This window comes from Mobula hypostoma, chromosome 3 (assembly GCF_963921235.1).
Source record: "Mobula hypostoma chromosome 3, sMobHyp1.1, whole genome shotgun sequence".
Classification (NCBI taxonomy): Eukaryota; Metazoa; Chordata; class Chondrichthyes; order Myliobatiformes; family Myliobatidae; genus Mobula; species Mobula hypostoma.
The window spans coordinates 218687957-218715014 of NC_086099.1; the positions used below are offsets into that span (position 1 = coordinate 218687957).

Below are 27058 nucleotides of genomic sequence, written 5' to 3' on the forward strand. Positions count from 1 at the left end.
CGAAGCGAAGGCAAAGAAACTGAGAAAAGGGAATAGTATTATTACAGGAAATAAGGAGATGTGGCGGCCTGCACACACGGGACTCGAATCGCCATTGGGAGCCGCAGGCAGACACGCAGTAGCGCGTTTGGAACTACCCTCTCGGGGCGGACCTTCCGGGAACAGTCTGACGTCACGTCCGCCCCGCGGGTCACAGGGGCCCATGGGAGGGGAGATTTAAGTGCGCGATTTTGAATCAGTAAAGGCATTCTGAGTTCAGCTCTCTCTGCCTCCGTGTGTTTCTTTAGTAGCACACTTGCGCACGACTGCATTGGTGACCCCGACGTTCCAGATGGCATCTGGAGCCGGCGACTCAGCGACCAGCTGTGAGTTCGAACAAAACACACAGCGCGGTCTCTCTGAAGCTCCCGACTTTCTGGGCCACTCAGCCCCATGTTTCGTTCGAGCAGGCTGAGGCCCAGTTCAATATCAGAGACATTACAGCCAACACCACGCAGTACTACTACGTGGTCAGCATGCTCGACCAGAAGACGGCAGGCCGGATCATCGACTTCCTACGCCAGCCACCAACGGAGGACAGGTACACTAAGCTTAAGGCGCTCCTGATCCGTACCTTCGGACTCTCCTGCCGCGAACTCCTACACATGGACGGCCTGGGCGACTGCACGCCATCCGAGCTCATGAATGATATGCCGGCGCTCATGGATGGCCATAAGCTGTGCCTTTTATTTGAACAGTTGTCCTTTGAGCAAATGCCAGAGGACATTTGCCTCCTCCCCGCGAGTGAGGATTTCAGCAACCCATGCAGGGTCACGGCTAAAGCAGACGTCCTTTGGCAGAGCAAGCAACATGCAGCAGCCTCCATTGGCCTAGCCACGATCGCGCGCCACAAAGCCCAGGCACCGCAACCGAAGCCGTCGAGACCCATGGGGAAAAAGGATGAAAGTTCGGAACAATGGTGTTTCTATCACCAAAGACGGGGCTCAGGCGTGTGCTGCTGCCGTCCACTATGTGCTTTTCTGGGAAACACCGGCGCCAGCCGTCGCTAATGGCTACGATGGCTGGCCACTGAGGCCTCTGGGACTGACACTCCGGGCAGCGCTTCCTGGTAGACACCGGGGCCGAGGTCAGTGTACTCCCCCCCTCAAACATGGACACTCGTAACACGGTCCCAGGCCCCAAACTCACCACTGCAAATGGCACCAGTATTTGGACGAACTATCTCACTGCACTTCGGGTCCAGCCGTTTCACTTGGACTTTCATGTTGGCAGCGGTGTCACAGCCACTACTAGGGGCAGATTTCCTACGAGCCAACTGCCTCCTGGTCAACCTAAAAGTCCGGCATTTGGTCCACGACTTTCCAGCTCGGAGAAGCCAAGCTACTGGCCCTCCATCTGGATTCCGTGACCCTCTCAGGTAACGAATTCACCAGGGTGTTGGCAGAATTCCACTTCATAGTCACCCCGCAGTTCTCCACGGCTGACCCCAAGCACGGCGTGCAGCACCACATCCACACACAAGGACCGCCGCTGCACGCCCGAGCTCGCAGGCTCCCACCCGACAAGCTCCACCTCGCCAAGGAGGAGTTCCGTAAGACGGAAGAGATGGGAATCGTACGCTGCTCAGACAGCCCGTGGGCATCCCCGCTGCACATGGCGCCCAAGTCCGCAGAAGAATGGAGGCCCTGTGGACACTACAGAAGGCTCAACGACGCCACAACCGCTGACAGATACCCGGTACCCCACATCCAGGATTTCACGGTGAACCTGCACGGAGTGATCATCTTCTTGAAAATCGACCTGATCAAGGGATACTATCAGATCCCAGTGCACCCCGACAACGTGCCCAAGACAGCCCTCATCACCCCATTCAGTTTGTTTGAATTCCTGAGGATGCCTTTCAGTCTCAAGAATACAGCCCAAACTTTCCAAAGGCTCATGGACACGGTGGGATGCGGCCTGGATTTCGTTTTCATTTACTTGGATGATATCCTGGTGGCCAGCAGTTCGCACCAAGAGCATGTGGCACATTTGCGCCAGCTCTGCCAATGCCTGAGCAACCACGGACTGGCAATCAATCTGGCGAAGTGCCAGTTCGGGCTGACAGAGGTCGACTTCTTGGGCCACAGAGTCAACCGACAAGGCGCAGTTCCCCTACCGGACAAGGTCCAGGCCATCCGCCAGTTCCCCAAGCCCAGCACAGTCAAGGGCCTGCAGGAGTTCGTAGGGATAGTCAACTTTTATCATCGGTTCGTGCCGGCGGCGGCACGCATCATGAGACCCTCGTTCAGCCTGATGGCCGGCAAGGCCAAGGAAGTGGCAAGGGACGCAGAGTCCATGGAGGCGCTGGCAAAGGGGGTCGATATACCCACGGCATTCACAGTCGACACTTACGACACGGCAGTCGGCGGAGTCCTGGAGCAGCTCGTCGAGGACCCGTGACAACCACTCGCTTTCTTCAGCCGGCACCTACAGCTACCAGTGGTGAAGTACAGTACTTTTGACAGAGAGTTGCTAGCGCTCTACCTGGCTGTCTGGCATTTCCGGTACTTCCCTGAGGGAAGGGAGTTCACCGTGTATATGGACCACAAGCCCCTCACCTTCACACTGACCAAGGTATCAGACCCACGGTCGGTGCGACAACACAGGCACCTGCCCTTTATTTCAGAATTCACCACGGACGTTCGCCACATCGCAGTGAAACACAACATTGTCGCCAACACACTGTCTTGCCCCTGCCTCCACTCAGTAGGCATATCATCCTCGGGAATAGACGCAGCACTGGCGGAAGCACAACAGTCGGATACCGAGATCCCGGCTTACCTCCGCCGTTTCGGGGCTCCAGTTCGAGGACGTCTCCATCGGCCCGGCAGCGGATCGACTCCTGTGTGACGGGTCTACCGGCAAACCCCGACCTGTGGTACCAGCAGCATGGTGGCACCGGGTGTTCGACACACTGCACGACCTGGCCCACCCATCCATCAAGCTGGTAGCGGACAGATTCGTCTGGCACGGTTTGCGCAAACAGGTCGGACACTGGGCCAGGACCTGCGTACACTGCCAGACTGCCAAAGTCCAGTGGCCCGTGAAGTCTCCCCTCCAGCAGTTCCAGCCGACGCACAGGAGGTTCCAACACATCCACGTGGACATTGTCGGCCCCCTGCCAGTCTCCCAGGGTGCCAGGTATATCTTTACCATGGTAGACAGGTTCACCACATGGCCGGAAGCCGTACCGCTCGCAGACACGTCTACTGAGTCTTGCACCAGGATGCTCATTGCAAACTGGGTCGCCAGGTTTGGCCTCCCAACAGACATCACCTCCGACAGAGGGGCGCAGTTCACGTCTAGTTTGTGGACAGCACTGGCACAGCTCCTGGGCACCCAGCTGCATCACACCACAGCGTACCATCCCCAGTCCAACCGTTTGGTAGAGAGATTCCACCGGCATCTCAAGTCGGCCCTGATGGCGCGCCTCAGGGGCCCCAACTGGACAGATGAGCTTCCCTGTGTCCTACTGGGCATCCGCACAGCCCCCAAGGAGGACGTGGACACCTCCTCGGCAGAACTGGTTTACGGCGCCCCCGACGGTCCCAGATAAGTTCCTACCAGAGGCACAAGGTTCAGAATAAACTCCAGCAGCGGTGCCAACAAGGCTGCGGGACATGGTAGGGACCCTGGCACCGGTCCCGACCTCCAGGCATGGTCCCACGCCATCCTTCACCCCTAAAGACCTCCGAGACTATGAGTATGTTTTTATTTACAGGGGTATGCACAGGTCACCTGTATAGTGGCTGTACAACAAAACCCTTCAAGGTGATTTGGCACAACAGAACCACGTGTGTCATGGAAGTGGGTGGCCGAGAAGAGACTTTTACAGTGGACCACCTCAAACTGGCGCACTTGGACATTGAGCAACCAGTGAGGGTACCTGCACCGCGCCAGCAAGGCCGGCCACCCAGACTGGGGGCTCCACTCCCCCTATGGCTGTTTCAGGGGGGGGGGGGGCGGCTCACATACGCGGGACTCGAGCCGCCATTGAGAGCCGCGGGAGCCCATGGGAGGGGAGATTTAAGCACGCAATTTTGAATCAGTAAAGGCATTCTGAGTTCAGCTCTCTCTGCCTCCGTGTGTTTCTTTAGTAGCACGTTTGCACGCGACTGCAGAGGGAAGAGCTGTAGTCAAGATTATTTCAAATTGTCATCATGGTTGGCCCAGACATTGTTGGCTCAAGGGCAACTGTGCATTACTGTCCTACACTCCCTGTTCTATTTCATTCTTGTGTGTTTTTGCTTGGAGAGGTTTGTTGAGAAGCATTAAAAATAAATCATGTGTCCTGATTTTTTTTTAAGAGTTTCTTGTTTCACCGGTGTTGATGTGACATTATGCACATTTTTTTGCAGTAATACCTTCCCACTGGTACATGGACAACTGATAAGGGTATAATCAGATAGGGACCTTAAAACACCATCTGTAAGATATACACTGAGTATGTGGATTTCTAAGTAAGATTGTGGCTGGCTTCCCTTTACTATGCAATATCACTAAAAAACTGTTATCACCCATCGCCTTGGATCACACAAGAAGAAAAGCAGAATTACCAGAAACATCAAGCAACAAATAGCTTACCAGGATACATCAATATTCTGAAGAAAGAAAGAAAAAAATTTGGGAGAGTTAAAAAAAAATACATAAACTGCTAGATCACAGAAAGGAAACAGAATATGGTATTAAAGAATTCAGTCATTTTGAAGAAAGATGGTGTCGGCCTGAAACGTCAACTGTAAGTCCTGCCGAAGGGTTTTGGCCCAAAACGTCGACTGTACTTTTTCCATAAATGTTGCCTGTTCTGCTGAGTTCCTCCAGCATTTTGTGTATGTTGCAGGAGCCAGAGATTCAGATTTATGGATTGTTGGGGTCTCTTCTGGGGAACATATGACAAAAAAAGGGACAGATTACACCTGAGCCCAAGGTGGTCCAATGTCCTTGTGGGATATTGTCCACAGTTGTTTAGGTGGGTTTGAACTAATTTGGTGGGGGGCGGGAGGAGGTAGTTAGTTTACAAACAGACGCAATGTGAATGAGATTCCAAGCAAGCAGAGGTTGATCAGAGGGCAAAATCACAGGCAACAGGATGAGTTGCAATGTAAAAGGTGGACAAAATTGAAAAGGGTGAATACAGGACTGAAGGTGTTATATCTGAATTTGAGAAGGAGATGCTAAAGTCAGATGTTTCAGTAATAAAGGGAAGTAAAGGGAATTACAGAGGAGTTGGCCAGAACTGACTGGAAAAGAACACCGGCAGGGATGATGGCAGAGCAGTAATGTCTGGAATTTCTATAAGTAATTCAGAAGGTACAGGATATATACATCCCAAATAGGAAGAATTATTCCAAAGGAAAGATGACAACTGTGGCTAACAAGAGAAGTCAAAGCCAACACAAAAGCCAAAGAGAGGGCATGTAATAGAGCAAAGATTAGTGGGACTTTAGAGGATTGGGAAGCTTTTAAAAACCAACAGAGGGCAAGTAAAATGTCATTAAGAAGGAAAAGATGGAATACTAAAGTATTAAAGAGGATACCAGAAATTTCTTCAGATACATAAAGTGTAAAATAGAGGTGAGAGTGGATATTGGACCACTGGAAAATGATGCTGGAGAGATGGTAATGGAGGACAACAAAATGGCAGATGAGCTGAGTAAGTATTTTGTATCAATCTTCACTGTGGAAGACACCAGCAGTATGGTGGAAGTTCTAGGTGTTAGGGGTCATGAAGTGTGTGAAGTTGCCATTACTAGGAAGAAACTTCTTGGGAAATTGAAAGGTCTGAAGGTAGATAAGTCACCTGGACCAGATGGTGTACACTCAAGAGTTCTGAAAGAGGTGGTTGAAGAGATTGTGGAGGCATTAGTAAAGATCTTTCAAGAATCACTAGATTCTGAATGGTTCTGGAAGACTGGAAAATTGCAAATGTTACTCCACTCTTCAAGAAGGGAGAGAAACAGAAGGAAATTATAGGCCAGTTAGTCTGACATCAGTGGTTGGGAAGATGTTGGAATCGGTTGCTAAGGGTGTAGTTTGAAATATGCTGTAGTCAGCATGGTTTCCCTAAGGGAAAATCATGCTTGACAAATCTATTGGAATTCTTTGAAGAAATAGCAAGCACGATAGACAAAGGAGAATTGGTTGATGTTGTGTATTTGGATTTTCAGAAGGTCTTTGACAAGGTACCACACAAGGTTGTTTAACAAGCTACTAGCCAAGGAAATATTCTAGCCTGGATAAAGCAGTAGCTGCCTGGTAGGAGGCAAAGAGTGGGAATAAAGGGAACCTTTTCTGTTTGGCTGCGGGTGACAGGGCTCTGTGTAGAGACAAATTCTTTTTATGTTATATGTCAATGACTTTGATGATGGAATTGATGGCTCTGTCGCAAAGCTTACAGATGATACAAAGAAGAGGACGCAGGTAATGTTGAAGAAATAGAGAGGCCAGAGAAGGACTTAGACAAATTACGAGAAAGGGCAAAGAAGAGGCAGATGGAATGCAGTGTTGAGAAGTGTATGGTCATGCACTTTGGGAGAAGAAATGAAAGGGTTGACTATTTACTAAGTGGAGAGAAAATACAAAAAATTGAGGTGCAAAGCGACTTGGGAGTACTTGTGCAAGATTCTGTAAAGGTTAATTTTCAAGTTGAGTCTGTGATGCGGGAGACAAATGCATTCATTTCAAGAGGATTAGAATAAAAAAACAAAAATGTAATGTTGTGACTTTATGAAGCACTGGTGAGGCCTCACTTGGGGAGTATTATGAGCAGTTTTGGGCTTTTTATCTTAGAAAGGATGTGCTGAAACTGGAGAGGGTTCAAAGGAGGTTCATGAACATTATTCTATTTTTGAATGGCATGTCATACGAATAGCATTTGATGGCTCTGGGCCTATATTCACTGGATTTCAGAAGAATGAGGGGTGATCTCATTGAAGCCTAATGAATGGTGAAAGGCCTTGATACAGTGGATGTGGAAAGGATGTTTCCTATGGTGGGAGAGTTTAAGACCAGAGGACACAGCTTCAGAATAGAGGGGCATCCCTTTAGAACGGAAATAAGGAGGAATTTCTTTAGCCAGAGAGAATCAGGTTCATGGCATGTGTTGTGAAATTTGTTAACTTCGCAGCAGAAGTACAATGCAGTACATTACATAATAATATAGAAAGAAGAAAACTAAAATAAGTAAATCAATTACAATAAGTATATATATCTATATTAAATAGATTTAAAATAGCACACAAACAGAAATAATATATAATTTTTTAAAAAGTGAGATAGTGTTCATAGATTTAATGTCCATTTATGAATCTGAGTGCAGAGGGGAAGAAGCTGTTCCTGAGTTGGAGTGTGTGCCTTCAGGCTTCTATACCTCCTTGCTGATGGTAACAATAAGAGGGCATGTCCTGGGTGATGGGGGTCCTAAATAATGGACATTGCTTTTCTGAGGCACTGCTAATTGAATAATGTCTTAGATACTATGGACACTAGTACCCAAGAGGGAGCTGACTAATGTTACAAGTTTCTGTAGCTTCTTTCAATGCTGTGCAGCAGCCCCCCCAATACCAAACAGTGTTGCAGCCTGTTCAAATGCTCTCCCTGGTACATTTATAGAGGTTTTCAAGCATTTTAGGTGACAAACCAAATCTCTTCAAACTACTAATGAAATATAGCCACTGTCTTGCTTTCTTTTTGCTGCATTGATATGTTGGTACCAGGTTAGATCCTCAGTGATCTTGATGCTCAGGAACTTGAAATTGCTCTATGAGGATTGGTTTGTTTTCCCTCATTTTACCCTTCCTGAAGTCCTCAATCAGTTCTTTCATCTTACTGACATTTTGTGCAAGGTTGTGCTGTGACACCACTAGACTAGCTGCTATATCTTGTTTCTGTATACCCTCTCATCTCCATCTGAGATTCTACCAACAATATTTGTATCATCAGCAAATTTACAGATGGCATTTGAGCTATATCTAGCCACACAGTCATTGGTATAGAGGGAGTAGAGCAGTGGGATAAACACACATCCCTGAGGTTGATTGTCGGTGAGCAGCAAATACCATCAATCCACAGAAATTTATGGTCTTCCAGTTAGGAAGTCGGGGATCCAATTGCAGAGGGAGCTACAGAGGACCAGGTTCTGTAGTTTATTGATCTGGACTGTGGGAATGATGATGTTAAATGCAGAGCTGTAGTCAATGAACAGCATCTTGACATAGGTATTTATATTGTCTGGGTGATCAAAAGCCGTGTGAAGAGCCATTGAGACTGTGTCTGCCATAGACCTGAATCTGTGGAATTCTTTGCCACAGGCAGCTGTGCAAGCCAAGTCTGTGTGTATATTTAAGGTTGATAGATTCTTGATTGGTCAGGGCATGAAGGGATACGGGAAGAAGGTAGGAAATATAGGGCTGAGAGGACCAAATGGCCTAATTCTGCTCCTATGTCTTATGGTCTTATTTGTGGGAATCAGCTCACTTGTTAATAAGCTAAAATTTCAGTAATATAAAGTTTTACAAAATTGGGTTTTTAAAAAATGCTTTAGCTTTTCAATTTGAAAGAAACCTTATTGATAACGTTGGACAACAAATTTTTTGGAAGTGTTGCTTCCTAAGAAATTTCTTTTTGTTTATGATAGACTGCTTGAAACTGAACACATATATAATTTCAGACTACTTGTGTCACGTAGGAATTCGGAGAAATAAAAAATTAACTTTTATTGAATATAATGTGTTTAATTGCATAATGGTGCTGACACTTTGCAATAGTTCAACTAAGTTAAAAATGTTTTGTTGATGATATTCATTTATACTTGGAGACTGAGGCTTCTCGCTTAAGTGTCCAACAATTATCAGCCAGTCTCGATGAATTCAAGTTGCCCTGATACCGTTTCTCCATGAACCACAACGTCCTGGTGAAACCTTTCGTGATGTTCGTCACTGATAGCACCAAGATTGGCATGGAAAAAGTCTAAATGGAGATGCAGAAAATGAATCTTTAGTGACATATTGCACTTTATGGTTTTGTATGCTTGGAGCATGTTGTCAATCAGTTACACATAGTTTGGTGCTCTGTAGTTGCCAAGAAAATTCTCAACAACATCTTTGAAATCCTTCCATGCAATTTTCTCCAGTTCCATTGGAAGCTCTTTGAATTGCCTGTCTTTGATGACCCGTTTGAGATTTGTGGGTCAACAAAAATGCCTTCCTTAATTTTGGTTTCTGTTATTCTGACTTGAATTATGAATTGAAATAACAAATACGGACAAATTTTAAAAATAGTGTATGATAGGGAAATATCATGGTGATTTCCATGATCAGCAGCCAAACTCCATCAGGTACACCCAAAAGTATTCAGGAAACAAAATCTTTGTTGTCAGTGTAATTGTAATCTACACAATTTCAGTTTTCAAGCTTTAGAAAAACAATAAATTGATTTTCTCCTTCCATTTATCTCTTATATGAGGCAGTAAATTTTGCTGGGCAACAGCTCCAACAGGTATGAATTGAATTGACTTTATTTCTTACATCCTTCACATACACGAGGAGTAAAAATTGCGTCTCCGTCTAAGTGTGTAATGTGCAATGATAGTAATTAATTTATAATAAATAGAACAGTCTATGTAACATAGAGTACACTCAAATCAACGAGAGTTAATCAGTCTGATGACCTGGTGGAAAGCTGTCCCGGAGTCTGTTGGTCCTGGCTTTTATGCTACGGTACTGCTGGAATAGATTGTAGTTGGGGTGATGCGGGTGCCAATGATCCTACCGTCCTTTTTACACACCGGTCCTTGTAAATGTCCTGAATCATGGGGAGTTCACAACTACAGATGCGCTGGGCTGTCTGCACCACTCTCTGCAGAGTCCTGCAATTAAGGGAGGTACAGTTCCCACACCAGGCAGTGATGCACACAGTTAGAATGCTCTCATTTGTGCCCCAGTAGGAAGTTTTTTAGGATTTGGGGGCCCATACCAAAGTTCCTCAACTGTCTAAAGTGAAAGAGGCGCTGTTGTGCCTTTTTCACCACACAGCTGGTGTGCACAGACCATGTGAGGTCCTCGGTGATGTGGATGTCGAGGAACTTAAAAGCTGTTTACCCTCTCACCCCAGATCCATTGATGTCAATAGGGGTTAGCCTATCTCCATTCCCCTTGTAATCCACAACCTTTGTTTTTGTGACATTGAGGGAGAGGTTGTTTTCTGGACACCACTCTGTCACAGAGATTACTTCTTCCCCGTAGGCCACCTCGTTATTGTTTGAGATAAGGCCAATCAATGTAGTGTGGTTGGCAAATTTAATTAGCTAATCTGTGTGTGGCGACACAGTCATGGGTATACAGGGAGTAAAGGAGAGGACTTAGTACACAGCCCTGAGGGGCTCCTGTATTGAAAGTCAGAGGGGTGGAGGTGAGGGAGCCCACTCTTACCACCTGTAAGATGGTACAACCCAGTAATAAGCAATAACACTTATTGCTGGGATGTACCTTGGTTATATTGGTTCTTCGGTGAAGACTGCAAAACTGTATGAATGCTGGGGCCAATAAAGCCAAAATAACCATATCGTTACTTGACATCCAAGCATTTAAAATTCGAGAGATATCGAGGAAATGACATCAGTGACATTATCTGACACTGATTCGGTAGTCAACTGGACTGTTCAGTTCAGAACCAGCAGCATCAAATATTTCAGTATTTTCTGTTTAAGTTTATATTCTCATAGAAGTGAATGCCTATATGCTTTCTTTACTAGTAAGATGTAAAAAAAATTATTGAGAATACATCACCTTATCAAACATTATCAATTTATGATAATCTGCAGATTTTTGCATTCAACAGATTTCACAATATCTTGTTTATGACAAATACAACATATAAAAAAAACACTCAACTATTATAATTTACCAATTACCAAATATAGCATTGGAAACATCAACCTCTTGACATTTCTACAACTGAACTTGGCCTCTTGTTTTCAGGACACTGAGGGCAGCATAATATTTAAGACTGAATGTACTGTTTGAAGTAGATCACTGAGAAAATAAAGCAGCACAAGAGACTGCAAAAGTAGGAATTTGGAACAACAAAAACAAATTGTTGGAGGAATTCAATGGTCAAGCTGCGTTCCTTCAGTAGTTTGCTTCTCCTAAGGGAACGTAGGACTGATTTGGCATTGGGCATAAAAATCACCTGGCCCAAATAGTCACCATTCTACAGTGAACAGTTCTTCATAAAGTTAATTCAATCTGAGTAATTTCTGTATTCTCACTCCACAATCACATTAGATACCGAGTCCTAGTGTTCATATCATCATGCTGAAGGGTCTCGGCCCAGAACAGTGACTGTTTACCCTTTTCCATAGATGCTGCCTGGTCTGCTAAGTTCCTCCAGCATTTTGCGTGTGTTGCTCTGGATTTAAAGCATCTGCAGATTTTCTTGTGTTTGCGGTACTTCAACGGTATACATGTATAGAGTTCATTAAAACTAAACAAGTGTGTTTATGTGAGTTTGTGTCCTTCTAGCTTTATACTGTTCACCACTAGGAAAGACCCTGATGATGGAATTATCTTGTTACTAAATATAATTGTCAAGCATTTTACATTAAAACACAATTTAAATAACTGTAAAGGACCATAAATTTTTTGAACTTGTGAGAAAAATCCCAAATCCACAAAAAATTGTTGTGATGATGTACAATTTGTTTCATATATGAATCTTTGGAGTTTGTACAAGTTTAGAAATTCATCAAACATTTATGACACAAAAGCCATTATGTCCATCTTCTGTATATTAATTAAAAAAATGTATTACCCAGCCCAATCCCACCTTTCAGTACAGTCTATAATCCTGCAGGTCACAGTACTTCAAGTAAACATTCAATATTTCTAAAATTAAATAGAGTTTCTGTCTCAACCACCTGAATTCCAGAGTCCTATCACAATGTGGGTGAACCCTTCCACAAATTGCTTTAGATCCATGCCCAATGGTTTTTAACTATTCTGTTGAATTTAATCTAGCTGTCTTATCTTACCAACTGGTTTATGAGAAGCCATCATCTATAGATACAAAATGTCTCTGATCTAAACAATTAGGTAGGAAAAAAAGAACCAAACATCATGTAGTTTTTCATCATTGTGGCAGACAGGGCAGAGCCCTTGGAGACTGATGTTATGAACAGCAATGAACAGCCAAATATTTCTGGTGACTTTAGCTGACTTGGGAATGTTGGGGATGATACTGATAAAAAAACATCTGGTTCTGTTCAACAGGATCTTTCTCATTCACTTTATCAGGAATATGGACCCCAAATCATCCAAAAGACATCACTCCTTCACTAGGAAGTGCAACTAATAGGTTATTTGTTTGGACCCACTGTAGGGATGAAATCCACAATTTTATATCAAAGATAGTATTCAAAACCTTGAACCTGCAATCAGATGCAAAACTACCTCTACATACAAAATGAAAATTATTTATTCAACAGGATTCATTTAGAAAAATTACACAAATAGCCACATCCAGCAATACAGAATAAATACTTTTGGGTACTTACATAAACATGTTTCTTCCTTTTTTAACTAACGAGAACTACAAAGATTATTTGATAACGTTGATTCTCAAGGAGTTTTAACTGTGCACAGCTCTAAGAAAATAACCTGCTTCTTCACAATGACAGGCTTTAAGCAACTTCAATAGGCTCCACCTTTATGCTTCATCATGTCTAGACAGGGAACATTTTAACTTATTGGTGTGTGCAATGGTATGATCATTAACATTTTCCTTCAACTAACTTTAGTTTAAAATGTGGCTACTGCAATTACTCTTCAAAAAGAGAAACCGCATGATGTTTCTCTTTTTTTAAAACCCAAAATTGGTGATAGTGACCAAATTCAAGCAAGTACAACCTTCAATTCATTAGCCAATAACACTGAACTTGGGCAATATTCCCCCCCACCACTGATAATTAAACAAAAACAGACACTGATCGATGCACTAGGAGTTCTACATGTGGAATATTTAGCCTGACTAAGAGACAAATCTCCAGCTAACATTAGTCTCAACAACCTCTTGAATAACCATAAAATTTATTACTGTCTTTCTTTTTTGGATAAAAATTCTTGTTGTATTATCTCAATGTCAGTGAAATGTCAGCAAAAGAATACCCAGGCAAGTGCTGTTAAAAAGAGAAATGCAGTTTTACTGAAGAGGCACCACCATTCTGGTGAAGGTGCATCTGTGTTATTTTAACAGGGATGAATATAAATCGTTTCAAATGCATTTATTATAAACACACTGCACTATTTTAAGCACACTGGTTTAACATATTAAATTCCAGCTATCGCTATTATTAGTCTGATTGTTCATCTACTGGGTTAAAGCACTGCTTTAAAAGAGCAACAATGGGAATGAATGGAATTCATTTGTTAAGCCAAATTATTGAACATTTGTAAATTATATATATTTGTGAATTTTCAAAAAGATTTTAATCACTTTTATACATTTCTCTTTGAATGTAAAAGTTGTATAAGGCTAGTGCAGTTTTCTTAGCAGCTAAAACCTACTTGTTACTGCTTTAAACCACACAGAATTGTTTTGCATTCACCAACCATTATCAGGACAGTAGATAGGGCCATGTTGTTTAATAATGAGAAGTGGATAACGCAAAGACAACGGAACCAGACAAGGTCCCAGCTGTAGGACTGAAAACCTGTGTTCTAAAATGAGCTGTGCCACAAACAAGGTGTACTGGAAGTGACATCATTATATTTATCTAAACTATTGATGCATTTTGTCATGTTCATAAAAGTAGGAAAACTTCAACCTAGCTGATTACCCTTAAAGTCACTTTATAGCCTATCTTAAGAAAGTGATGCAAAGAGTTGTCAACCATGCTATAAAATAGCACTTCTTCAAAATTAGATCAAGGTGCTGAATTACAGAGGCACCGTAATACAACACTTGGCGGCACAGGAGGTCGTTCCTGCCTGTGGCTATCGAAAGTGCAGCTCCTCCCGTGGAGGGTCAGACACCCTGAGCCAGTGGACTGATCCTGGACCTATTTTCCATCTGGCATAGTTTGCATTTTGGTGCTTGACTGTTGGGGTTTTTTGTATTGCTATATTTACGCTCTATTCTTGGTTGGTGCGGCTGTAACGACACCAAATTTCCCTCGGGATTAATAAAGCATATCTATCTATCTATAACAGTCAATGCCCTTGACATCAAAGCAACAAAATGTTAGAGAAATTCAGCAAGTCAGGCAGCACCTATGAAGAAGAATCAGCAGTCAATTTTTCAGGCAGAGACCCTTCATCAGGATAGGAAAGGAAGGGGGCAGAAGCCAAAATAAGGTGGGGGGAAGGGAAGAGTACAAGCTGGCAAGTGACAGGTGAGACCATGCAAGGGGAAAAGATGAGGGGAAAGCTAATGAAGCAAGAAGCTGGGAGAGGATAGGTGGAAGAGATAAAGGGCCACCAGCATCTCTCCTTCAGGAGGCTAAAAATAATTTGACACCCTTACTCATTGACCCTCACCCATTTTTTTTTATATAGAAGTATCATAGAAAGCAACTTGTTCTCCATGGCTTGGTATAGCAACTGCTTTATCTGTGATAATTATACGTGCCTCTACCACTTCCTCAAGCAGCTTATTTTCATTTCTAACTTAACTAATTTTCAATGAAAGGACATCAATACAAAACATTAACTCTGCCTACAAAGATACTACCTTAACTGCTGAGTAAATCTAGCATTTTCAGTTTTCATTTTTGAATACCAGAATTAGCTGGATTTTGCTTTTGTGGAAGCATCAGAGAGCAACAGCTGGAGATACGAAGAAAAGCTGTTTACAGCTGTACAAAACATTCATGGGACTCCGATAAATGAAGTTTCAACTTAAATACTATTTCTGGTATCTAATTTCCTCCATGAGTATCACTTTCCCTCCCTCTATTCTGTCATCTCTATGCATATTAATTTTTTTCCAGCTCAAACTTATGCAATTTTAACAATATTCACTTGCACAATTGCTTTAATTAAACCTTCATATGAAGGAAACCTCTTGTGTATTTGACTACTTAAAGCTACAACACAAACTCTTCAACTGAACTCCAGTGATAGGTTTGTTTAAAATTTTTAGTGTACAGGTCCTCCCCCAGTTACAAATGTCCAACCTATGAATTGCCCATACATATGAACAAGCACATGGGAGATTGGTATGGTGGATTTGCCAGCTTCTGCAGGACTGCAAGCAACATCTGCTGGGTAGGAACTGGAAATTTCCACAAGCCTTCTTAACCCATCCCTGACTCCAAAGCCGCAAATGAGCTGAGCAGAGATAAGAGTGCTGAACAGACTCACACACTGAGTCAGTGAGGGCCACTGATGGCTGTTTTATTCTACAATTGCACATGCTCCTTTTACAGCGTAATGGTTTAGTTCATTTCCAAAGGGTTATAAACAATGATCAGGAATGTCACATAGCTGAAACCTGAGAAGACCTGTATGGGTTATCTGCTACATTTGTAGATGCACCTGTTGTTTTTATTTTCTTTTGTACTATTGTGTGGTCAATCTCGTCCTTTCAGTCAGAGAACTAGAACTAGAAGTCATAGGTTAAGGGTGAAATATGAAATACTTAAGGAGTACATGAGGGGGAACTTCTTCACTCAAAAGGTGGTGAGAATGTGGAACGGGCTGCCGGTAGAAATAGCAGATGCAGGTTTGATTTTAATATTTAAGAGAAATTTAGGTAAGTACATGGATGGGAAGGTATAGATGACTATAGTCCAGGTGCAGGTCCATAGGACTAGGCAGAATGGTTTGGCACAGACTAGATGGGCCAAAGGCCCTATTTCTGCACTGTAGTGTTCTATCCAGGAAACTCACTGGGGACAAGGTCGCCTGCTCTGGCGGTAACTTGGAATCAGGTTGATTATCACTGAATTACATGGCGTGAAATTCGTTGTTTTTCAGCAGCAACATAGTACATCAAAGAAGTTCTGTTTAGCGAGGCGGCAATTGTCAGAGCTGAGGAGGAGAGGAATCGCGGGCTTTTTCAGTTGTTTTTTTTTAAAAATGGCCAATCAGTTTGGAGCGGAGGAGCTGAAGACAGTCGGTCAGCTAGCACACTATAAAAGAAGTTTCGTCCAGCGAAGCGGCCATCATCAGAGTGGGACGGCTTTGGCTCAACAGGCTTTGGCATAAACAGACAGAGGCGAGGGTAGTTTCCGAATTTCAGTCTTGGGTATGACTCTAAACTGCAACCGGTGATGAGGCTCTGATTGGGAACTTTCAGAGCTTTGGGGAAAGTGGAGTTACTCCTTAGTCATACATTGCTCCCAGGGCCACTCTGACCCGGAACAGTAGCACCTGCAAGGGTTCCTGCTCAGGATACGAGCGAAGGCCAATGGCATATCCGGCAGGTTCAGTAACTGAACTTATGACGGAGAAGGTGGATGAGCTACGACCTCAAATGTCAATGGCTATAGTACAGGCGGATGAACATTTGGAAAGAGAAATGGTGATTTCTTTAGTTCACCCAACGGTAGGTAACAGCAAACCACCATTGCAATTTGCTAAGAAAACCATGGTCAAATTCACAAATTGTATTGTACAACAACAGCGTCAAGAGGATCTTGAAGACAACTCCGAAGACGTTTCGCTTGGTAGGGTTGATTCCGGTCAGCAGGGGATCCCCGACCGTCATCAAGCTACTGCTCATATAATTCAAGTAACACAAAAGAAAATTATTGCCACTTGGAAAGTAAGAACCCTATCTCAAGCAGGAAGATTGGACAGTGTGATAAATGAAATGGAAAGACTAAAGATTAACATCATGGGAATTAGCGAATTTTGTTGGAGAGGTGCTGGAACATGTCAGAATAGAAATAAAACACTAGTTTATTCTTGTGGAACATCCCATACTAATGGAGTAGGAATTCTTATGGATGAAAACATGGCAAAATGTGTTTTAGGACATTGGGCAATATCAGAAAGAGTGCTCCTTGTTAGATTCAGAGGACAACCATTTGATTTAACAATTATACAGGTATATGCACCAACAGATGGAACAAATGAGGATATAGATAAATTCTATGAAGAGCTTGAACAAGCAAAGAATGGATGCAAATCTCAAGATATTGTTATTGTCATGGGAGATCTAAATGCTGAAGTAGGACAAGGTGCTGATGGAAATACCATACGAAAATTTGGACTAGGGGAAAGAAATGAAAGAGGTGAGAAATGGGTAGAATGGTGCAAGATGAATAATCAAGTCATTATGAATAACTACTTTAAAGATCATCCAAGCTGCTTGTGGACCTGGAAAAGTCCAGGTGATAACACTAGAAATCAAATTGACTTTATTACTATAAAGCAAAGATTTAGAAACTCAATGACACAATGCAAAACATATCCAGGTGCAGACTGTAATCGTGACCATAACCCAGTAGTATGTCATGTAAAAGTAAAACTTAAAAAACTAAAGAAGCAAAAACCTGAACAATCCCTTGACTACTTGCAATTAATTAAAGAAGAAAAATTAAGACAAAAATTTACAATTGAAGTAGGGAATAGATTTCAAAGTCTAGAAATAGAATCTGTTGAAGATGATAGCAATCATGTAGAAATGAAATTTAACCCTTTAAAGGATGCCTTGGTAGAATCAGCAAAGTCAGTGATTCCTAAAAAAGTAAAAAGCACAAAGATTAAAAAATTTAAATTTTGTAGTTTAATTTATCAAAATTACTTTTTTAAGCCTTCTTTGAGCGATCCAATTTTTTTTTACTTTGGAAAAATAAAGGTATTAATTATTTTTTGGATTTATTTAAAGAAGATAGACTGATGTCTTTTGAACAATTAATTGATAAATATTCTCTTTCATACTCACACTTGCTGCAATACCTTCAAGTTAGACATTATTTACAAAAATATTTAAGTAATTTTCCTTACATATTGGAGGCTGACCTGTTAGGTACTATTATGAGAATGAATCTTTCGATCAAGGGTTCTATTGGAAGAATTTATTATTTATTATTACAATGGGATAAGCATCCTTTATCTAAGATTAAACAGGATTGGGAAAAGGAACTTAATTTGACTATTATGATGGAGGATTGGATGCGGATTTTGAAGTTGGTTAACTCTTCTTCAATTTGTGCTAGCCATTGATTCAATTTAAAATTGTACATCGTTATCATTTGACAAAGGAGAGACTTTCTAAAATCTTTTCTAATGTTGATAGTCATTGTGATAGATGTAAAACTGAGATAGCTACACTGACACGTGTTTTGGTCTTGTTCTATATTGGAACAGTTCTGGAAGTCGGTTTTTTTAAACAATTTCTAAAGCACTTAAAATTAAGACCATAAGACAAAGGAGCAGAAGTGGGCCATTCGGCCCATCAAGTCTGCTCCGCCATTTTATCATGAGCTGATCCATTTTCTCCTATTTAGTCCCACTCCCCTGCCTTCTCACCATAACCTTTGATGCCCTAGCTACTCAGATACCTATCAATCTCTGCCTTAAATACACCCAATGACTTGGCCTCCACTGCTGCCCGTAGCAACAAATTCCATAGATTCACCACCCTCTGACTAAAAAAATTTCTTCGCATTTCTGTTCTGAAAGGGTGCCCTTCAATCCTTAAGTCATGCCCTCTCATACTAGACTCCCCCATCATGGGAAACAACTTTGCCACATCCACTCTGTCCATGCCTTTTAACATTCGAAATGTTTCTATGAGGTCTCCCCTCATTCTTCTAAACTCCAAGGAATACAGTCCAAGAGCGGACAAACGTTCCTCATATGTTAACCCTCTCATTCCCGGAATTATTCTAGTAAATCTTCTCTGTACCCTCTCCAACGTCAGCACATCCTTTCTTAAATAAGGAGACCAAAAGTGCCCACAGTACTCAAAGTGAGGTCTCACCAGCGCCTTATACAGCCTCAACATCACATCCCTGCTCCTATATTCTATTCCTCTAGAAATGAATGCCAACATTGCATTCGCCTTCTTCACCACCGACTCAACCTGGAGGTTAACTTTAAGGGTATCCTGTACGAGGACTCCCAAGTCCCGTTGCATCTCAGAACTTTGAATTCTTTCCCCATTTAAATAATAGTCTGCCCGTTTATTTTTTCTGCCAAAGTGCATAACCATACACTTTCCAACATTGTACTTCATTTGCCACTTCTCTGCCCATTCTTCCAATCTATCCAAGTCTCTCTGCAGACTCTCTGCTTCCTCAGCACTACCGGCCCCTCCACCTATATTCATATCATCAGCAAACTTAGCCACAAAGCCATCTATTCCATAATCTAAATCGTTGATGTACAATGTAAAAAGAAGCGGCCCCAGCACTGATCCCTGCAGAACACCATTGGTAACCGGCAGCCAACCAGAATAGGATCCCTTTATTCCCACTCTCTGTTTCCTGCCAATCAGCCAACACTCTATCCACGTATGTAACTTTCCCGTAATTCCATGGGCTCTTATCTTTTTAAGTAGCCTCATGTGTGGCACCTTGTCAAAGGCCTTCTGAAAATCCAAATATACAACATCCACTGCATCTCCCTTGTCTAGCCTACTGGTAATTTCCTCAAAAAATTGTAATAGGTTTGTCAGGCAGGATTTTCCTTTAAGGAATCCATGCTGAGTTCTGCCTATCTTGTCATATGCCTCCAGGTACTCTGTAACCTCATCCTTGACAATCGACTCCAACAACTTCCCAACCACAGATGTCAAGCTAACAGGTCTATAATTTCCTTTTTGCTTCCTTGCCCCCTTCTTAAATAGCGGAGTGACATTTGCAATCTTCCAGTCCTCCGGAACCATGCCAGAATCTATCGACTTTTGAAAGATCATCGCTAATGCCTCCGCAATCTCCACAGCTACTTCCTTCAGAACACGAGGGTGCATTCCATCTGGTCCAGGAGATTTATCTACCTTTATCCTATTCAGCTTCCTGAGTACTTTCCCTGTCGTAATTGTGACTGCACACACTTCTCTTCCCTGCCACCCTTGAGTGTCCGGTATACTGCTGTCTTCCTCAGTGAAGACTGATGCAAAATACTTGTTCAGTTCCTCTGCCATCTCCTCATCTCCCATTACAATTTCTCCAGCATCATTTTCTATCGGTCCTATATCTACTCTCACCTGTCTTTTACTCTTTATATACTTGAAAAAGCTTTTAGTATCCTCTTCGATATTATTTGCTAGCTTCCTTTCACAGTTAATCTTTTCTCTCTTAATGACCTTCTTGGTTTCCTTTTGTAAGGTTTTAAAAACTTCCCAATCGTCTCTCTTCCCACTAATTTTTGCTTTCTTGTATGCCCTCTCTTTTGCTTTAACTTTGGCTTCTCTTGTCAACCACGGTTGCATCCTTTTTCCACTCGAAAATTTCTTCTTTTTTGGAATATACCTGTCTTGCACATTCCTCATTTCTCGCATAAACTCCAGCCACTGCTGCTCTGCTGTCTTTCCTGCCAGTGTCTCTTTCCAGTCAACTCTGGCCAGTTCCTCTCTCATGCCACTGTAATTTCCTTTACTCCACTGAAATACCGACACATCAAATTTCGGCTTCTCTTTTTCTAATTTCACAGTGAACTCAATTATGTTATGATCACTGCCTCCTAAGGGTTCCTTCACCTCAATCTCTCCAATCGCCTCCGGTTCATTACACAATACCCAATCCAGTACAGCCGATCCCCTAGTAGGCTCAACAACAAGCTGTTCTAAAAAGCTATCTCGCAGACATTCTATAAATTCTCTCTCTTGAGGTCCAGTGCTGATCTGATTTTCCCAATCTACTCGCATGTTAAAATCCCCCACAATTATCATAACACCGCCCTTCTGACAAGCCTTTTCTATTTCCAGTTGTAATTTGTAGTCCACATCCCTGCAGCTGTTTGGGGCCTATAAATAACTGCCATCAGGGTCCTTTTACCCCTGCTATTTCTTAGCTCAACCCATAAAGATTCTGCACCTTCTGATCCTATATCACCTCTTTCTAATGACTTAATATCATTTCTTACCAATAAAGCCACGCCTCCCCCTCTGCCTACTTTCCTATCCTTCCGATACACCGTGTATCCTTGGACGTTCAGCTCCCAGAGACATGCATCCTTTAGCCAGGTCTCTGTGATGGCCACAATATCATACCTGCCAATCTGTAGCTGTACATCAAGATCATCCACCTTATTCCTTATGCTGCGTGCATTTAAGTACAACACCTTAAGACCAGTATTTGATACTTTTTGCTTTGATTTCACTGCAACTTTATTGCACTGCAACTCATCCCAACGGCTACAAATTTGCCCCATCACCTGCCTACAATCTAATAAATTAACTGTGCTTTTTTGGAATAATTCCTCAAAATATTCATGGTATTTCTGTGTCTGACCAACATGTTATTGCATTTGTTACAGATAGCTAGGAGGGCCATTTTGTTGAAGTGGAAGGATACATCAGCTCCCACTTTGTCACAATGGTTCTCTCAAGTGATGCTATATCTTAGTTTGGAGAAAATTGGAAGTCGAACCTTTGAACCTTTATTTGATTTTGAGAAAAGATGGGGCTCATTTGCTTGTTATTATCATTTGAGCTAATTGATAGAATTTTTCCACGATCTGATCTAATTGTAAATTTTTTAGTATATTTTCTTTTCTTGGTGGTGGTTTGATGTTTATTTTTAGAAGCTTTTTGTATGACACATGACTCCAGGGTTGTACACCTAATGGGTTCTTTTTTTCCCCCTCATTTTTCTGCTTAGTAGGTTTTTTTTGTTATCACAAAATTTTTTTTCAATCTTTAAGATAATGACTTTTTTGAGACATTGTTACTTCAATGTACTCGTTTTTTTTGGTATAACAATAAAAAGATTAGAAAAGAAAGAAAAAAGCACAAAGAATAAATGGATGACAGATGAAATCAAAACTGTATTGGAAGAAAGGAGACGGAAGAAAGCAAATCCTATAGAATATAATTCCTTAGATAAAAAAGTTAAAAGCTTATGTCAAAAAGCCAAAGAAGAATGGTTAAACCAGGAATGTGAGCAAATAGAAAGAATCCCTATTACTGATCCAAAAAGGCTACATCAACAAATCAAGAATATCACTTGTAAAAAGCTCCTCTGTTCTTCAGGTGGATGTTTGAAAGCAAAGGACGGTACCATTATCATGGAAAAAGATGAGATTATGAACAGATAGACTGAGTATATTCAGGAATTGTTTGAAGACGATCGAGGCGAAAAACCAGAAATTAAGAAAAAACATTGAAGGTCCAAGCATTTTAAAATCTGAAGTTCATAAAGCAATAAGATGAAGAAAGGAAAGGCAGCAGGTCCTGATAAACTAGTAATAGAACAAATTGAAAGACATACTGATTTAATCAATGACATTTGTGAGACTGGAATAATACCAGAAGTGATGAAAAAAATCAGTATTTATCAATCTTCCTAAGAAACCTGGAGCAATAGAATGTGAATTACATAGGACCATAAGTTTAATGAGTCATATCACCAAGATACTTCGAAGAATTTTGATGACAAGAGCTAAAAGTAAGATACAAGCTGAAACAGGCAAAGAACAATGTGGTTTTGTGAAAGACAAAGGTACAAGAAATGCAATACTGATGTTAAGGATACTATCAGAACAAGCTATTCAAGTGCAAAAAGATTTGTTTGTTTGTTTTATCGACTACACAAAAGCATTTGCTAAAGCGAAGCACAATTAGTTATTTGAAATATTACAGGAAACTCTTGATCTAGATTCAAAAGACCTCCGGCTAATCAGAAATCTGTACTGGGAACAAACTGCTGCTGTAAGAATAGATGGAGAAGTGAGTCAGTTTACGAAAATCAAGAGAGCCGTTAGACAAGGGTGTGTTTTCTCCCCTGATTTATTTAATGTGTACAGTGAAACAATATTACAAAAAGTAAGAGACATCTTGGGAATCAAAGTTGGCAGTGAAAACATCAATAATTTCAGATATGCAGACGACACTGTGTTAACTGCAAGTATGGAGGAAGAACTACAAAACTTAATTGATATAATTGTTGAAGAAAGTGCAAAAATAGGTCTATCTATCAATTGCAAACAAAACTGAATGTATGTTAATATCCAAAAAGAAGGAGAATCCTATCTGCAGGCTGAGAATAAATGGGGAAGACATAAAACAAGTAAAGAACTTTTGCTACTTAGGAAGCTGAGTGACATCAGATGGCAGGTGCGAGTTGGACATCAAAAGAAGAATAGGGATGGCAAAAGATACCTTTACAAGAATGAACAGTATACTGACCAATACTAAATTAGGCATGACAACCCACCTCAGAGTACTGAAATGTTATGTTTATCCAGTTACGTTATATGGCTCAGAATGTTGGACAATATCTAGTAACATGAGGAAATGAATTGTAGCAGCAGAGATGTGGTTTTTGAGGAGGATGCAAAGAATATCATGGACGAAACAAATATCTAACGAGGATGTCATGAACAGGGCAAACACAAAAAGAGAAATAATGTTTGAGATCATAAAAAGGCAATGTAACTTCATTGGACATGTGATTAGGAAAGAGGAGTTAGAATGCACGGTAATTATGGGAAAGCTTGAAGGGAAGAAAGCAAGAGAAAGACAAAGACAAATGATGATGGAGACAGCAGCCAGAGAATTGGAAATGAATACCAATGAATTAATCCACTTGACCCAAAACAGGAGTGTGTGGACCATGGCAGTCAAAGGTCAAACTGGGCATGGCACCTGATGATGATGATGATGGTGATGATGATGATGATGATGATGGAGCATGCTATGACTCTATATAGGCATGCATCTAAAAGCACATCACCTTGGTTATGCATAGCTATTAATCTATGGACATCAGCTATACCAATGAAATGAGGGAAATCTTGAGGTACTTATAGACACACTCAAGGTTGAAATATGCTTTTAGTTTTAAATGAATAATGTGATAATTTTTTTATTTAATTTGTGAATAATGGATGAAGGCTGAGCTACGAATCAGTAAGTAAGCTTTAAGAAGATGCAAAAACTGACTGCTTCCCTAAATGTTTATGCAATTGAATATCTTATTTTTGGGCTTGAAATTTAAAAATGACTATTTTGTAATATTTCATACTACTCCAGAAATTCAACCAAGCACTTCCAGCCATGCTTAATAGTATTAATTATACATTTCCAGAATACATCATTCTGCTTCCAACATTCAAAAATGTTTTTTTCTAACACACCAGTCTTATCACCCATCATCCGGTTCAATCAGCCCCTAAAATTAGACTTATTAGCCTTATTAATATGCTGCACATAGTATCAGGCATACAGTACATTAAATCTTGCCACGTTGAAGTGGCTAGGAAGCTGAATTCTTAACAATGGCCAAAACTACTATCTTTGATCACCTACTGTTTAACTGGAGAATGTTTCTGCTGATAAGGTCAAAACAACAGAACATAAGACAAGAGAATAGGGCTGCCATCTTAATAAATGAACAGTCAATCGGTAGCAATGAATTTCATAAAACTGTTGTGGAAATACAACAGACATTTTTGGGAGGGTTGTAGCTGAGATTAATGGTTGATGGCAATAGATTTATTTTCCCACTGCTGTACTGCTAGCTCTGAAGTTCCTGAATAAGCAGTCTTTGACTGCCACATGTAAACTTGTGGATCTACATGTTCACATGTTTAATGATTTACAAGGATGTTGCCTGGATTGAGGAGCTTGCCTTATAAGAATAGGTTGAGTGAACTCAGCCTTTTCTCCTTGGATCGATGGAGGATGAGAGGTGACTTGATAGAGATGTACAAGATAATGAGAAGCATTGATCGTGTGGATAGTCAGAGGCTTTTCCCCAGAGCTGAAATGGCTAGCACGAGAGGGCATAGTTTTAAGGTGCTTGGAAGTAGATACAGAGGAGATGTGGTGAGTGGTGCAGAGAGTGGTGAGTGAGTGGAATGGGCTGCCGGCGGCGGTGGTAGTGGAGGCGGAAATGGTAGGGTCTTTTAAGAGACTCCTGGATGGGTACATGGAGCTTAGAAAAATAGAGGGCTATGGGTAGAGCCTCGGTGGTTCTAAGGTAGGGACATGTTCAGCACAGCTTTGTAGGCCGAAGGGCTTGCATTGTGCTGTATGTTTTCTATGTTCCTATGAATGAGATAGGCTAAAGAGGCAAGAAAATTAGGGAAATATGCAAGAACAAGAAAAAGGCAGGGCAAGTTTGGTTTGGTAGGTTGGGAAAAGGGAGGGAGGTGGAAGAAACAGCTGGACAATGATCCCAAGCATCCTAAGCACCTTATAAAATGAATATTTAGAGATTTAAAGAGATAGCTGGTAGTGGACAAAAAAAATGAGGATTATCATATTATTCCAAGGTAATTTTGGAGTTGTGATGTGATTTGGCAGAGAGAGGAAAAAAGAGAAAGAGAGAACACAAATAAGCGTATAAAAGATTGAAATATTTAACTTCAGTCCTTTGTACCATTTAATTTAATATTGTCTTTCTATACCCTTCCTTTCAGTATGTATCACCACATAGCTGCTTTAAGTTTCATCACTAGTTTGCTTGTTGTCCTAGCCAATGATGCTTGCTACTATAAATGATTTTAAAGACATAGATAATTTTTCACAACAAACAAACTATTTGGTACGGTCTTGCCACACAATTTCAAGCTCTGATTGTCAGCTAAGAAGTTCACGGAGAAAACGACACCTTCTTTCTCAAAAAGACAAGATTTTAGATTTCTTAACTTTTTGATAATTATAGCATTTGTCATTTTGTGGTTTGGTAACCTGTGATTAAGTTACCGAAATGAGGAATTGACGATATATTAAAAAAATCATTTTGAACTTATGTAACCTTGGGCTTAAAGAATAATTGGACTGAATAGGAATTTTTGAACTGAAGTACACTCTGTCTTCAGCAGTTAGCTAAAAGAAACTGGCTCATACCAGTTCTCTCTTAATTTGCAGAGAGACATTGAGAATTTGATAAATTGTACTTTGTACCCTCGTTTGAGTAGGTGGAGGGGGGAGGAGGACTCATCGATAAGGACAGGAATGAATATCCATCTGTAATTAAGTCAGGGCCTAGCAAAGGGAATAACTGATAAGGACAGGACAGCACATCCATCTGTAATTAAACCTTGATTTAGCAGACTCTCTTATCTAAGTTCTGCACCAACAGACTTGGCAGGCATACCAGTCCTAATGACATCTTGCAACATTAATGTATGGGACTTACTATGTATAAATATACGGCTGTAACTAGAGCGAAGGAGCCCACTTGTCGGATGGTGGCAGTACTTACGTGCCTTCCCTTCGACAACTGGGTCTCAAACTCCTGCAGGAGGGTGCACGATAAACTGATGTAACTATAAGAAGCTCGTCTCCTGAGTTTTATTCAGATTCGACATTAACATTTGGCATCACGGGGACTGCAGAGACCGACTGGGCGCCCAATAGGTATTTTACCTTTAGTCGCTCTCCGTTAGTTCCTTTGGAGGTATGGTTCCTCGCCCAAGCTGATTGCATAACCTTGACGGGATCGGGAAAGAATCTGCTGGGAGACTCCTATAAGGTAGGCAAATATATTAATTGAGCAGGAGGCGGTACTGGGTAAATTTATTAATTGAACAGGAGGTGCCAAGCTGGGTAAATTTACCTGATTGTTACTTGAGCAGGAGGCTTTGTGCCGTGTAAATTACTTAGAGAACATGGGTCAATTGCAGTTGATTGATATGAGTGGGCCAGGAGCAGCCCTACACAATATGGGTGAGAGTTTTCCAGACAAGGGAAAAAAATTTGCGAATGTTGAGTGCAGCACTGAGTAAGAAATTGGGGAACCAAATGTGGCCACTGGGGGGCGGGGGGGGGGCCTGGGATATTACCTCATGAGAACAAGCAGTAAATTTGATATGGAAAAAGAACTGTGGGAAGAAGTGGAAATTGTTGAAAAGGGAATGGAAGGAAAAGGCAGATGTAAAGTGGAACAATATATTATTAG

At 41.6% G+C, this 27058-nt stretch overlaps 1 protein-coding gene across 9 annotated transcripts in view; it reads right to left on the reverse strand.

Annotated features, from left to right (window-relative positions):
• The window catches only part of gjc2 (gap junction protein gamma 2), a 147001-nt gene that overhangs the window by 12611 nt on the left and 107332 nt on the right, over positions 1 to 27058 (reverse strand). For 2 of the 9 annotated variants that reach the window (XM_063044520.1, XM_063044518.1), the window contains exon 3: positions 26527 to 26625. The exons of 5 other annotated variants lie outside the window; for them this stretch is intronic. Coding sequence is in view for 1 of the 4 variants with exons in the window: in XM_063044525.1 (XP_062900595.1) it covers positions 8891 to 9009 (119 nt within the window). In the remaining 3 variants the exon portion in view is untranslated. Of the gene's footprint in view, positions 1 to 8785; positions 9010 to 12592; positions 12672 to 26526; positions 26626 to 27058 lie in introns of those variants that run through there. 2 more of the 9 variants (XM_063044524.1, XM_063044525.1) reach the window with 2 other exon arrangements.